This window comes from Nilaparvata lugens, chromosome 9 (genome assembly GCF_014356525.2).
Source record: "Nilaparvata lugens isolate BPH chromosome 9, ASM1435652v1, whole genome shotgun sequence".
NCBI classification, from domain to species: domain Eukaryota; kingdom Metazoa; phylum Arthropoda; class Insecta; order Hemiptera; family Delphacidae; genus Nilaparvata; species Nilaparvata lugens.
In genome coordinates this window covers 31,188,259-31,204,569 of record NC_052512.1, presented here as the reverse complement: position 1 = coordinate 31,204,569, position 16,311 = coordinate 31,188,259, and the positions used below count along the sequence as shown (strand labels likewise).

The window sequence follows — 16,311 nt, the reverse complement described above, 5'->3', positions numbered from 1 at the left end:
ATAGGATGTATTAATATGTCAATATTGTTTTTAATCACTCTAGTAGGGATTCCATCACAACCTGGAGCTGATCGCCCTTTCAAACTCTTCACTACCTCCTCCAATTCCTGCCTTGAGACCGTATCTGCCACTGCTTAAAAATCACCATCAATATTTTATAAATATTAGAATTTTAAATATTTTAAAATATAAAGACTCTTTGAGCTTTTTATCCTATGTAGGCTTTGTATTACAAATTGAATAAATTGTTTTATTGTCAAGATTATTATCAATTGATCAATAAAAATGAAAAAAGCCCACAATCATCCTCAGTAAATTAAAAAATTAATTGGACTTTACCAGTTTAGTGACATCTGAATTTCTGTTTTATAAACTATTCAAAAACTGGGTAACAGTATTGAAAAATCACCCTGTAGTTGAATGTAGGCTTTTGGATTTTTGCAATAGAGCTTTTGGGTGAATACCACTTTTTATTCCTACACTTTGTATTCTCATTCTACATAATAAAAGAAGCTATTCACCCTCTATTATAAGGATCTTTCTAGAATACAGTCTGCTATTCATCTAAAATTATTTCCCACATAAACCACTGTGAATAATGTAGTCTATATTAATAATAAAAGTCCTGCAATTTGTTGTGAATGTGTATGTGTTGCAGATGGCGACAGTTACTGTGAAAAAGGAGGAGGAGGAGGAGGAGGAGGATGAGGAGGAGGATGATAGCAGCCAGCAACCAGCTGCAGTGGAAGATGATTGCAATCACAAAATTATCTAATCCCTGGCTACAACATGATCTTCATCAAAGAGGATGCATATGGTGAGATGCATTCTATTACTAACCGATTCTTGTTGACCAGGGTCTACACTTCTTGCTTGGGTGATTAGATTGTGGCCAGCTTCCTTACATGAAGTGGTTTGATGTTTGGAGTGGAACTCCTGTGTAAATGCTACTCCTGAATGGGCTGTCTACCACATGTCAACCATGCACATGTGCAGAAAAATGTGTAATGTGTTCAGATTATCCGATAAAATCGCATATATCAATCTAAAGATGATTATGTTTTTGAAGGGGCGGATTCAAAGATCCAAAGTTCTAAGAACCTCACACGTCAACTGAAGCTTTTTGTGTGTCCCAAAGTATGTTGGTTAGGCAAACCAACTCCCGTGTCCTTTACTTGGTCCAGGAGTTTTTTCCCAATACCACATTCCATTCCTCACCTGGTTACTTGCAATCTAAAGATGATTGCCTACAACTTTTTATAGATTTGAACTTCTTCAATCTCATTAATTTCCTCTGGTAAATTTAACTTCTATTATCACTGTCTCTATGTAACTAAATGACAACTCAAAATCATATCATTATTTAGATGAAATTGATCATTATTAATGAGAATTAGTAATTAATAATATTGTATCAGATATGCTGGGAGGATTTGAAACACAGCTAATCACAGAGGTGATTAAATAAAACTCAATTCCTAACATACATGTAACTAAATAATTCTGTTATTATTGATTATTGCAGACGATCAAGAGGCTGAAGGAAGTGCAGTGAAGAGTGAACCAGAAATGTGGCCTTCAAACTGCAGAACATCTGGCCGAGACTATGCAACAGAAGTGGTGGACTGAATGAGCATTCAATCTCTCCAGTGGAAAAGTGCACTGAGTCATCTGTGGCTGGTGAACAGACCAAGCTCCACAGCTGTGCTCACTGTAGCTATAAAACACAAAATTTTAGTAATTTGAAAAAACACATCAGAAAACATACTGGAGGAAAACCATTCAGCTGCGAGTTTTGTGACTTCAAAAGTGCTCAGCTAAGTACTTTGAAAACACATATCAGAACACATACTGGAGAAAAACCTTTCAGCTGCGAGTTTTGTGAATACAAAAGTGCTGAGTTAGGTAGTTTGAAAAAACATATCAAAACACATACTGGAGAAAAACCATTCAGCTGCAAGTTTTGTGACTTCAAAAGTGCTCAGCTAAGTAATTTGAAAGCACATATCAGAACACATACTGGAGAAAAACCATTCAGCTGCGAGTTTTGTGACTTCAAAAGTGCTCAGCTAAGTACTTTGAAAGCACATATCAGAACACATACTGGAGAAAAACCTTCAGCTGCAAGTTTTGTGACTTCAAAAGTGCTCAGCTAAGTAATTTGAAAGCACATATCAGACACATACTGCAGAAAAACTTTCAGCTGCGAGTTTTGTGATTACAAAAGTGCTGAGTTAGGTAGTTTGAAAAAACATATCAAAGCACATACTGGAGAAAACCCATTCAGCTGCGAGTTTTGTGACTTCAAAAGTGCTCAGCTAAGTAATTTGAAAGCACATATCAGACACATACTGGAGAAAAACCTTTCAGCTGCGAGTTTTGTGATTACAAAAGTGCTGAGTTAGGTAGTTTGAAAACACATATCAAAACACATACTGGAGAAAAACCATTCAGCTGCAAGTTTTGTGACTTCAAAAGTGCTCAGCTAAGTAATTTGAAAGCACATATCAGAACACATACTGGAGAAAAACCTTTCAGCTGCAAGTTTTGTGACTTCAAAAGTGCTCAGCTAAGTAATTTGAAAGCACATATCAGAACACATACTGGAAAAAACCTTTCAGCTGCGAGTTTTGTGATTACAAAAGTGCTGAGTTAGGTAGTTTGAAAAAACATATCAAAACACATACTGGAGAAAACCATTCAGCTGCAAGTTTTGTGACTTCAAAAGTGCTCAGCTAAGTACTTTGAAAACACATATCAGAACACATACTGGAGAAAAACCTTTCAGCTGCAAGTTTTGTGATTACAAAAGTGCTGAGTTAGGTAATTTGAAAGCACATACCAGAACACATACTGGAGAAACAACTCCTAGCTAAGCATAATTTTGTCAACCCTCACTTTCTCATCATACTTTATTAAACAGTTATCTACTCTACCTTGAATCTTTTAATTAAACTTCATCTCCAATTGTATCAATTCATTTTATCAATAAGTAATAACTTGGTGGGTAAATCCTGCAGTGGAGTCTGCCATGAATGAGGTTAGTTCTCCTTTCTTTCTGGCTTCAAAAATTGGAAAATTTAAATGTGAGTATTTTATAATGATCACAGAACATATGAATACGATTGGATACAACAACTGGCTTGGCCCAAACTAGTATTTCTTCAAATTTAATAAAGAATAACGTTTTATATGTTTTCCTCAATTAAATTTTCAATATTTAAATCTTATTCAAGAACAACATTTGTATCATACTCTTGGTGTGAATGAGGCTTGTTTTGGCATTAAGCTGTAAACCTCTTGAGTTATATTTGGGAGTATTTTAGTAGGTGAATATGAGAGTACTGGAGAAAAGCTGCCCCAAGGCTGCCTCAAAGCTGCCCCAAATCTACCCCAAAGCTGATACTTGGTTCTAACCTTGCCCAACTCATTGTAATCTAAACTAACTTAACCTAACCATATCCCTAATCTCACAATAAACCTCAAATGAAGATCCCCTTTTTTTGGAAAAAACTAGATCCAACTTTTTTTTTATTTCTTGAATAACTAAGAAACCATTAATTTTACAAAAAAATACAAGAATAACTTTTTCTAGAAAATCTAGTAACAATCCATTGATTAGATTGAACAGAAAATAAGGATCAGTCCCACTCTTACCGTATGGAAAAAGTAGATCCAGCTTTTTTATTTCTTGAATAACTAAGAAACCATACATTTTATCAAAACTACAGGAATAATTTTTTCAGTAAATTCAATAGCAAATCCATTTGTAAAGGGATCAGTCACCCTCTCTAACCTAACTCAATTTTTTTTGAAACTGAGCAACAAGCTCTCAGCACTCAGAATCTCTAATGATATTTTTATGTTGAGACCTAGCACAACCCTTTCTCAAGGGTGTTAAGGAACCCAACCTCAGCACTAACCCCCCCCCCTGTGAGGGGGGTGACCCTCTGTCTTTAACCAGCTAAGTTTGAACTAGTTGAAACTTACCTTCCCTAAGGTTGTATTAAACATTTATTATAAAAATAGATCATGAGTGTTGATAAATTTGGTCGATATTTGTATGATAAAGATAATAATAGTGATATTAATGTTGATAACAAAAATTTGATTCAGAATTTTTTCCATTTTTTACAATGCATACCATTAGCTGCAACTTTCATACCAAACATCAATCTCAATAATGAAAAATAGTGGAAGTATATGACTGATCCAAACATAATCCAACAATTCTCACTTTATCATTAGAGAATTATCTTTATCAAATATCATTAGAGATTCTGAGTGCTGAGAGCTTGTTGCTCAGTTTCAAAAAAAATGAGTTAGGTTAGAGAGAATGACTGATCCCTTTACAAATGGATTTGCTATCGAATTTACTGAAAAAAATTTTCTTGTAGCTTTTGATAAAATTGATGGTTTCTTAGTTATTCAAGAAATATAAAAAAGCTGGATCTAGTTTTTTCCAAAAAGTGGGGATCTTCATTGAGGTTTATTATGGGATTAGGGGTATGGTTAGGTTAAGTTAGTTTAGATTACATTGGTTGGGCAAGGTTAGAACCAAGAATCATCTTTGGGGTAGATTTGGGGGCAGCTTTGAGGCACCTTTCTCCAGTACTCTCATTTTCACCCTATTTATTTTTATATATTAAATAGTATTATTTTTAGATGTTATAATATTATATTATTGTGTATGTTTTTGAGAAATAAATTTGAATATTATCATTTTCATGTGAGGTAATGTATTTTCATATAAACAAAAAAACAAGTGCAATAAAATATATTATGTTTCCTGTTGAGAGTACATGAATTTAGGTAGAATTATATATACAGATATAAAAATACACCACGAAAACAAATTCCAATTTCAATTCAATTTATTAAACATACAGACAAAACAAAATTACAAAGAATTATGAACAGATAAAATACATTAAAATGTTACAAATATAAAAAACCATGGGCTTTGTGTTGGGTGTGTTAATAGTTTAGCCTTAGTTGTACAAAAGCCTGTTAAATTTTCAATCATGGTTAAACTCCACAAGAACCAATCAGAGAAGGCTTCTCTGATTCGTTCTCAAGGCATTTAATCGGATTAGAAGTTAACAGACTCTCCTGCAGGTTTTCACATTTTTCAGTGCTAACATAAATGCATAATAAGTGTATAACATGTTTCTGTATTAGTATTAACATGGCGTTAGTATTACAAAAATCAGACTAGTGTATATGTTATAACCTGTTTGAAACCCTAGAAAAGAAAACTATCTTGGAGAAACATAAGTGCCAAACTAAATGAAGCGGTTTTCAGTAGAGTCGGCAGGGCAGGAAGCTCTCTGATTGGCTGACTATCAGCTGGTTTCCAAATGTCAACTGATCCCAATAATCAGACAGATTCCTGCCCTGCTGACTTGTCTGAAAAAAACCTCATGTGGCTTGGTCCTGAAGGGTATATATTCATATTTTCAGGACTATGGGTTAATCAGCTGAATAAACAATGTTTATGGACTATAGTCCGAGATATATGACTTTCTCCTTGGTTCTCTATTGAAGACAGAGAGGCCACATGCTCTTTCCTTCACTATTCATCACTGCCACTACCTAACAGCATTCTCCCCCTACTTTTGTGTCAGCATCCAATTGTGTGCAGCCTGCTTACTCCTCCCCACTACTCTGTCCATGCTACAAACGTGCAAGGAGAATCAGTTCCCCCTCTTCATGTTGAAAGTAATATCTCTTGGATTATAGAAAGAAAATCTATTCATTCATGATGTCCTTGAACAAAATTTTGTCAAACTAAAATTGAAAGAATTATCATTGAAAAAATTGTTTAAAAGAATTACAAGAGAAAATGAATGACAGAAACCATACATTGATATCTCGACCTGTATCATTTTGTTGATGTAAAAGTTGTAAATTATGTTGAATAAATTGGCCAGCTGAAATCATGTGTCAGCACAAGAAGGTCTGTTGTGTGATAGCTTCTAAATAACCTCATATGATTTTTATGGATGGAAAAACTGTTGTAACTTCATGCAATGAATTCTTCAGCTGACGAAATGATAAATCACAACACATTTTTTTCTCAGGCACTTTCAATGTTATTTGTTATAGCTGATAGATTAATTCTTTCCTAAGTTATTTTAGAACATGCAAACAGGCAGACAACGACTTTGGCATTCAGTAAGTCTAAAGTAAGAACTCGCTTATGCTAGTTCAATTAAATGGAATTATTGGAATCATTAGTGATAATTAATGATCGGATTATTAGAATTATATAATTATCAAATAGAGTGATGTTTCTATTTGAGTAGTTACATATATATTTATACTGTTTTCTGCCATTTTGAACTCCAGTCACAGTGCATGGTAACCGTATAAACAAATCATGTTGCATTCGAAGAACTAATTATTGAATGAAAACGTTACCTGCATACCTATGCATGCTGCATACAAAAAAAGGAAATGATACAGAAAAAGAAAATCCCCATATTTTGTGGTGTAAGTTGTGAGTTGTGCCTATTGCTGGTTGAGCCACAGCAAATAAAGTAGAAGCATAGATCAAAGATAGGCTATAAGTTACTGTTTAAAAATACTTTATCAGTGTTGTCTCTGGTAGAGGAATGTATTTCTCTCTTGTGTTGAGTCTATTAGGCCAACTATTCACTGCCAGTATCAGCTCCCTCCGGATATAGTGCTTGGTAACTACTGTCATCACAAAAGAACTGAATTATGAATGAATGGGAAAACCCTTACCTCGGCTTCACGGTGCTGTGTAAAAACACAAAGTAAAATCAATTTTAGATATTTATTCCTCTGTGGTAAGACCGAGATGGATTTGTGACTGCAACCCGCAATATACGATTCGTTGCTCTGTAACTTACCCTATCCTACATTCTTGTATCATTTTTTTATTAAGTTACTTCATTTTAAAAATTCTACAGATTTGTCATACATGACATCAAAACCTATTCAATTTTATTGAAAATTCATTTTGTGAGTTGGAAATCTGGTCGCGGATTTAATTATTAAATGTAATTGATAAAGTGAGAAGATCTCCAATGTGTAAAGATGAAATGAGTGTTTTATCATGTTCTTGAAAGCAATATTATGATTTTTAGTTCCATGCTATACCTACAAACAAGAGTGAGTCGACTTTTGTCTGTGAATCAAGGCTGCATGTTTTTCACAAAAATATGGTTTGAATTTTTCTTTCGAGGCCCATATTCTTTGAACCGTTTGTTAAGTACCTATACCTTAGTTGTTGAGTTGAGGCATTGGAAACCTGAAGGATTCTGTCTTGAGAATTCAATTATAGGCTGTCACAGTTCGGGCAGTTTAAACCTGCATAACTGTGTTCTCAGGATTTGAATCTTGTAGGGAAAGCTGGTGCTTTGATTCAATAGCTGGCAGAAGTATTTTTTAATATATTGATTTATTTAAATAGTACAAGACAAAAAAGTCAAGTAATTTCAACTGGAATACGCTTAGTGTTGATTTATTCTGTTTTTCAATGGGATTTCATCTTCAATTTGGAATTTCAAAAACTTAATAAAAATTGGTGATATGTGAAACTTCAGAGTAACGGTTTTTCATCTTCAAAGTATTCTCAGTTATTACTGTGGTTAGTTTTACAGTCGTTACTTGAACATGATAATTCAATACCAAGAAGAATTCATAATGTTGAACTTTAATTATTTACAAGAATATTTCTTATTTGAAATTATAATGAAAGGAATTACTGACTTTGAGCTACTATGCTCGATTTAAAATATGAAATAATAATTTTAAAAATCAAAGCGGGAGAATTTTCATCTTTTGAAACGCAAGTGAATGACTATACAAGAGTAGCCTACTGCTTCCACTCATAAGGAGTAGCAATCAAATTTACTATCAGAAACTCTGAACTGTAATCCAATGAATAGTAAAACTGGAGTTGTAATCATAGACCATAAAATCTCATCAAATCCAGATGGATACAACATAATGAAAAGAAGACACTTTTTGGATACCGCCAAACATCTGGACTGAGAGAGAGAGAGAGAGAGAGAGAGAGAGAGCAATATTTCTTGATGAAGCATGCATAAATGACAGTACTATGTAATTCAGGAATGTGAAAGAAGAGGAAACATTCAAGGATGAAACACTTGGTTCTAAACACTCAGTTGGAGAATGCTTATAACTGGTTGAAGGCGTATGGCAACCTCTTGCTTTCTTTTCAAAAAATTACCTTTGAAAGAAAGTTGCTGGCCGTATACTATGGCAACCTCTTGCTTTCTTTTCAAAAAATTATCTTTGAAAGAAAGTTGCTGGCCAGTATACTATGGCAACCTCTTGCTTTCTTTTCAAAAAATACCTTTGAAAGAAAGTTGCTGGCAGTATACTATGGCAACCTCTTGCTTCTTTTCAAAAATTACCTTGAAAGAAAGTTGCTGGCCAGTATACTATGGCAACCTCTGCTTTCTTTTCAAAAAATTTATCTTTGAAAGAAAGTTGCCGGCCAGTATACTATCGCAAGCTACTTGCTGTTTATGAAGCGGTACAGCATTTTCGCCACCTCTTAGAAGGACATCCCTTCACTATCTGCACAGACCACAAGCCTCTAGATGATCTATGCTACTCTCTATGATCTATGATCTATGATCTATGCTTCCCACCAATCAACTCCCACCAATTCAACTCAACCAATCATCATTCAGCTCTGAGTTTTTGATGGATATACAATATGTCAAAGTTACTCAACTTCAGAATATAACACCAGAGAATTCTTCTCTTTCATTGGAACGTTTGTTTACCCATGCCTGGATCACCATTTACTGTGTTCTGTGATGTACCTACAGGGAAACTTCGACCGTTTCTTACACTACCTTCAAGATGACTCACCTCAGCCTTCCACCCTGTTCCAGGAAAAAAGTGTGCTTCAAAATATTTCGGATGGCCAAATCGTCTGCCCGGTGGGGGGGGGGGGGTGGTAATGTGGCGAATCATATGATTGCCACCGCCACCTGTGATGTTTTCAACTGGCAAAGTTTGTTTATAACTTGTAACAGTTTCACGTTTTGTGTAGTTGAGAAGTTGATATTGTGGTAATTATTCATATTGAATGAAAAAAGACTTAGAAATTGTCAAAAAACCACTGATTTAAATCAGTGGTTTTTTGACAATTTCTTAGTCTTTTTTCATTCAATTGTAACAGTTTATTTTCAATATTTCATCAGAAAGCTCAAATTTGTCAGTCAACATTAAAATCAATTCACCATTATTCATTTAGTTCCATTATTCAATTTAAACAAGGGAATCATCAAATCAAATTAGATTCCTATAAATAGAATTCTCCATTATTTTGATCAACAGTGACCTATAGTGAGGTCCACGTTATAATGGCAGTGGAGAAAGATAGGAGAACAACGTTGCCGATCCTCTGTCTTGTCAATGCCTTCTATAGACGTTAGCTGATACAGGTTAATTGATGTAATATTAACTGTGCATTCTCGTTTAAAATAATCAATTATATTTTATAGACCAATAAATTATATTATTCAATAATTCCTTACCGTGATGAATTTCATAGTTAAGATCCAATATTTTGTTAATTGATTATTAATTCTACATTGTTAAAAGACGATCTGGCAACAGAGCAAAGCGAGAAAGAGATAGCGCTATATCTGCTTTGCTGAATGATAGGCAATGATAGCAATACCATTGCTATATTCTATATTTATAAAAATAAATAGATATAATTCATAAACTGGAATTATAGTAGTCCTACCCTTTTAAATAAATAATATTTTTTAAATTAATTTGTTTTATTATTTTATCAATTTTATAGGATACTCTAATTATATTTTATAAAATAATACAAGAAAGTAGCCCTGAATTCATACATTTTAACAAATATATAAATATATTATATCGCTATATTTTATTTTATTTTAAGTATATGTATGAGTAATTATGTTTATTCAATTATATTTCTGATGATATCTGATATTATAAAGAGTTTGTAATATGTCTTGAATATTCTAATTGACAATAAATGAAATTGAAATTGAATCAAACACTGCCATTACAAGGTTGGACCTTACTATAGAATTTTGTATTGTGCGGCAAAATGAGGAATCTTGCTTTTTTAAAAATCTGTTTCTTTAATAATTTCAATAAGTAACATTGAATTCAGTTTTTTTAATCTCATCTGAAATAATGTGAATAATATTTTTGAAACTTCAGATACAGCTAGGCCTATGTCTAAAGCGTTACATTGGGAGACAAGAAGAAGCTACAATAATATCAATTCACTATATTGAGTCAGCTTTGATCGAATGAGATGCGATGCTGATGTTATGTATGAAGGTTACTGACAGTGTAAGTTTTTGTAAGTTGTGTGCAGGTGTACCGAATATTAATTCGAATTTGACGCACATTGGCTGAAAATTAATGCACTGGGTAGGACGAAAACCGAAAATAGATTTTCCACATAGGATAACCGGATTTGAATGAACATCAGTGCATCTCAGTGCCTGTTGTTGTTAGCATCTCGTCGGTCATTCCATTTCATTTCATCAATATTTGTTCTAAATCAGTGATAAATATTTTTCCAAGTTTTTTTTTCATTTCATTGCAGTTCTAATTCATAAACTCGATTAATCCCTCAAACTTGGATTCCATCAACTTTCACCAGATGTAAGTAAAAACATTATTGTTTAAAGTAATATTAGGCTTTAGTGAGGTCCACGTTATAACGGCAGTATTTCATTAGCAAAAATGTATTTCTATCCTTGTCTATCATTCAACAAAGCAGATAGCGCTATCTCTTTCTCGCTTTGCTCTGTTGTCAGATCGTCTTTTAACAATGTAGAATTGATAATAATTCAACAAAATAATTCATTTTAATTATGAAATGATTTAAAAATATGATTTCTGGCTTAATAAAATATAATTGGTTATTGAAAACGAATATGAACAGTCAATAGGCCTATTACATCGATAAAGCTGTAAATAAATAAATAATTATTGTCAAAAATATAAAAATGTCACAACCACGTCATCAGCCTACAGTGATATCACATTTTATTTTCATTATATTAATCTATTTTATTTTTAAATTCAATTGCCTAGCACTCTCAAGTCGAAAAACAAACATTTACACAAATAACTTTCAAAATTGAATTTCCAAATACTCATCTATCTTATATTTAGCATTTTCAACGAACAAATTCTTTAAACCCCGTTTAAAACCCTCGAAGTCAACTAGGCCTACTCTTATCTCATTAGAGAGAGCATTAAAAGTTAATAGACATGTATTGCCAATTCTTTTGCGATCCTGCTTACTGACAATAATTGACTCTTAATATTATTTCTATGGCTCAGATTATTAGCCGCACACCAATAATTTTATCAGTGAGGTATTTTCAGATATTAGTAAATGTATCATATCTACCGTCTAAAGAAGGCATTGGCATCGGCAACGTTGTTCTCCTATTTTTCTCCACTGCCATTATAACGTGGACCTCACTAAAGCATGTAACCCGTGCTTTGCACTGGGGAAAATGTAGTGTTGTAAAATGCAATCTCCTTATGTCCAGGAAACATGGAAAATAGAATCATTATCATTTTGTTCAAAATTACGTAATCTTTATGAGAGTCGAAAATTCCCTGTAAGAAAATGAGTGAAACTTTTCTGCAACTTTTGATTAATGAACCGCGCTCGCTACCAACTTAGCTATGTTGTTTTTAATGTCATTTTGAATGAATTAAATAAATTTGTTTTTACTATTGTATTAGAATGTATTAATTAATATCAATAAAAAATAAACCTATGTCCATTTATTAGTGAAATAGGTGAAAAAGTGAAAAAATAGATAGTTTATAGGTAAATTTATTAGCTATTAGGTCATCACATACGTTAGTAAAAATTGGAGGGCATACTCATCCGTTGTACTTCATCATCCCTACAATACGAGGAGTGGTGGTTGGATCCTCGGTTACCCGGTATATAGACTAACCCTTCTGAAGAAAGGCCCACATTTTCGCGCAATAGAAATTATAAATAGACCCCCCATAATTTTACAGATATCTCCAACTTTCAAAAGATGATCGGAAGGATAAGGGAAGTTCTGTTGAAAAGAGCACCATACACAGTGGATGAATGTTGGATGTCTTGAGGGAAGAAAATCAAATATAGAGTTATTACATAGTCATAGAGTCATTACAAAATGAAATTTCTCTAAATTAACTGAAATTGATCGATTTTTTCCACTGCTCCTAGAGGCACTGTTGCATTTGACGTCTACTCCTTGCACTATTTATTATAATGGGCCGGTTTCCGAGCTCGGGATTTAGCAAAATTCTAGACTGTAAACAGCTGAGTCAGAAAATTGGCTTTCCGAAACGGGGCGTAGTCGCAGTCAACCTTTAAATGAATTTCGAAAAACTAGAAAATTTAACCCAAAATAAAATAAAGAGAAAATGGTGTAAAGTTTCAGCTATTTTGAATTATTTAGGAATGTTTCATTTCGTCAAGTAAAAGTGTTTCCAAGTATAGAAATGAGAAAATAAAGATTTATTTCGCTGCAACTGTTACTGCGACTACGCCCCGTTCTGAAAAGCCAATTTTCTGACCCCAGCTGGTTAAAGTCTAGAACTTCAGCTTGGATACCGCCCCTAAATGTTCGGTTTTATTATTGATTGTGACGATTCAATGATGCGAAGCTTTTTCTATGCAACTCACTGAATAAATGAAATTTGATTTGATTCATTTGACTCAATAATTTATATATCTATTTCTGTTGCAGACAATAATACTGGCGAGCTGAAGAATGCTGATGATGCGTTTGTGTATGTGCCTGTGTGTGTTGGTGGTGTTGTCGGAGGCGGCTGGACCCAGTAGGAGGTATAGACGGAGACAGTCAGTGGTCGGAGGTCAACAACCATACGACCGCAGAGCTTCGGTCCGAAGATCGGCCCCCGCTAGCTCGCTAGAAGAGGCTCTCAACTTTTGTAAAACGCAAGCTCCTGTAAGTTTTATAATATTATAGATTTTTTTTACAACTCAAGAATGGTAATACATACATAAATACAATATACTTCTTCTTCTCTTTGCCTTCTTCTTCCTCTCCTTGGGCTTAGACGATATTATAAAGTGATCATTATTGATTTTACAATATAATAAAGGAAGAGCTGGCTTATAGGCGTATGGAATTGGAAATTCACGAATGACGCATCATCACGTCTGAACTACTGGACTGATTAAATTAAAATTTTGCATATAGATTCTTATTTTACCGAGGATGGTTATAGGCCTATTTTTGATTCTTCAAGATCTCAGTGGGTCCATTTTGTCAAGTTTTTTCTAACGCATTAAATGACGCAAGCAATTAATATCTCAATGTAACTTAGTGAAAAATGTGGTGTGGTACACTCACACAACTTTCTTTGCCCATTGAACTGGAAGCCTCATTCTTGAAAGATAATTGTATTATAATATTGTTTCCAGAGTACCCTTTCCTTTGTGTAAATTATTGTGAAATTCGATGATTTTCCAAAAGTCGTCAAAACAGCTGTTCTACAGATGAGATATCTCGGCTATGTGTTCTTTTAAATAAACTGCTCTACCTACCTACCTCATGCACGAGAAGGAGGTTACAAAGTCCATTTCTCAAGGATGAGGTGGACCCCCTGTTAGTTTCCCAGAAAGGAGACTCATGCCAGTTGATAGAGTTAATAAATAACTATACAGTGTATGAATTTGAAAAAAATTGGTAAAGTCATTTTTGAGAAAATAGTGATGGAAATTTAACAAAACCCATTATTCTCAAGAATGTTCCGGATCTCCTGTAATTTCTAGAAAACCGTGAAAAACCTTTTTTTTCAGTCATCATCTGCCATTTTTTCTGCCATCTTGAATTTGATTTTATTGAATTTCTTATTGTCGGATCCTTATGGTGTAAGGACCTTAAGTTTGGAATTTCAAGTTAATCGATTGATTAGGAATTGAGTGATCGTGTTCACAGACACACACACAACACACACACACACACACACACACACACGAAAATCATGTTTTGGACTCAGGGGACCTTTAGATACGTATAGAAAACTTTAAATTAGGGTACCTTTATTTTTTACCCCAACAGCCCGTAGCTGTTTCACACCGATATCTCGCCGACACAACATACAGACAGGATTTACTCTGATGGACAGTATAAAGGTGCGTACAGATATACACGCCGCGAACATGAGCAATTCACTTTTAATCAGCTGACTATATCTGTATTTTTACAGAAACGGTATAAGATATAGATATAAATAGCTTGGCATCAGCCAAGTCTGTAAATCATCAGTAAATCTGTAAGCACTTTTAGAGTAGGCTTTGGTTTATAACTGCGCGAGGTTACTGATCACAGAACTACTAGTGAAGCTAAAATTTATAAAGTTATCTGATATAACGTATTTTTCATTTGAAAAATAATTTAATAGTACCCTTTTTTGAAAAAAACGTTCTTGAATAAAATAAAAATATTGGGGCCCCGAGAGAAGCTCGTTACGGTATTATTATCTATCAATGAACAGAACACAATTCTTTAACAAATAAAGAATTCTTTAACAAAATTTAAAATGATTGAGGAAGGACTAACAGGCTCAGCCAAAAACTGTTTCAATCACGAATTTTGATTTATACACTACTAGTAGGTAACCTGTGCTTCGCAAGGGTCTATTTTAAAACTGCAAAATGAAAACTTGAAATAAAAAATACGAAATTTGAAAATAGGCCTATAACCATCCTCGGTTAATGAAGAATCTTTATGCAAAATTTCAAATCAATCAGTCCAGTAGTTCAGACGTGATGATGTGTCAAACATAATTTTCCCACATAATTTCACTTACGTGTATGAGCCAGCTCTTTCCATTATTATAGTAAAGATGATGGATATATGGATGATTATTTATCAGTATCTTTGAATGAGAATAGCTTTTGAACGGTTTGAGAAATCGGTGCGGTTTTCACCATTCATTATCTCTTGAAATTCTGTATCATATGACCAACGTAAGTTTTGTGTCTTCTAACTTTGTCATATGAGCACATACCAATTTAAAAAAATGAAGTTGAATTCAAAATGGCAGAACAAAATTTTGATGGGACAGAACATCAGTTATCAGTCATTTTTATTTGAATAGGACCCCAATCATATGTATCATCTAATGTTCCTTTTAAAAGAAATGTTCAGCTGATTCTATACAACAACTGTAAGCATGACAAATTAAAACTTGACGTAATGAAATCTTGAAGAACTAAAAATTGGCATATAACCATCCTCGGTTAATTAAGAATCTATATGCAAAATTTCAAATTAATCAGTTGAGTAGTTCAGACGTGATGATGCATCAAACATAATTCCCTATTCCTTACGTGTATAAGCCAGCTCTTTCCTCTATTATAGTATAGATAACTGAAAAAGACATAATACTTGAGAACCTCACAGAATCATATTGATTTTTTTCAATACATCAATAAATTTCAGTTCGATTAGGATCCTCCTCAATAATTTGAATTTTTCCCAATTCCAAACAAAATACCAAAAATACTCGTTTCACTGCGAATTTGTGTCTGATAGTACATTATAACTGAAGAATATGAATCATTACTTATGTTCTCAACAAAGCTCAGGCTAGAGCTACCAGAGGACTGTGATTTACTATTTGAATAATCAAATACAAACAAGGGGCAAAATTTAATCTTCAATTTGAGCCAGGTTATTTGTACAGTTAAACTCTGCATTAATGAACAATAAAAAAGAGCAAAAACTCACCAAATTTATTCCAATCTTGACTACTTGCCCTTCGAAGCCTTTATTAGGTGTTTTGGTCAGGTTCAGGGTGGGACGAAATCTGGGAAGAGACAGGTTATTGCTTCCGGGCTGCCTTTTCGCGTTCAACTTGCAGGCTATGCACTGTGTTTTGAACAAAGCTCAAACTGGACTCCTTATAAATTCAAATCCGATTCAAATTAATTCAATTCAATACTATTTACGCTGTTATATTCATAATTCACACACACGACACTCAAACAATTTACAAGAAATTTCCGAACGAAAATTACATGACAGACCAACACAATTTTGGTCTTGCAACAAGACAGGCTGACGAGACAAGACAGACAACTCACAAAAACATTGACAAGGCCAAAGCAGCAGGACGATCTGCGCTGGCGCAAACACAAGCCTGATATTGGCAGAACTGCAGTCTGGCATTCTGGTGCTACAATTTGAGTTCTCTGGCAAGAACATACTCCCGCCTCTGAAAAACTATTTTTCAGCCAAG

General features: G+C 33.9%; 1 protein-coding gene and 1 long non-coding RNA gene across 2 annotated transcripts; both read left to right on the top strand.

The window, feature by feature from the left end:
- Positions 1 to 696: 696 nt before the first annotated feature.
- Positions 697 to 2,507, top strand: LOC120352909. Its single transcript, XR_005572129.1, has 2 exons — positions 697 to 817; positions 1,526 to 2,507. It is a non-coding gene; the product is annotated as an uncharacterized LOC120352909 (long non-coding RNA).
- Positions 2,508 to 10,431: 7,924 nt separating this feature from the next.
- LOC120352908 lies at positions 10,432 to 12,980 on the top strand (the record flags this gene model as incomplete). The annotated part of the gene is given in 2 exon segments (XM_039435236.1): positions 10,432 to 10,674; positions 12,786 to 12,980. A coding segment is annotated over 1 exon segment (171 nt), but the record flags the coding sequence as incomplete, so codon positions are not given.
- Between the last annotated feature and the right edge of the window lie 3,331 nt (positions 12,981 to 16,311).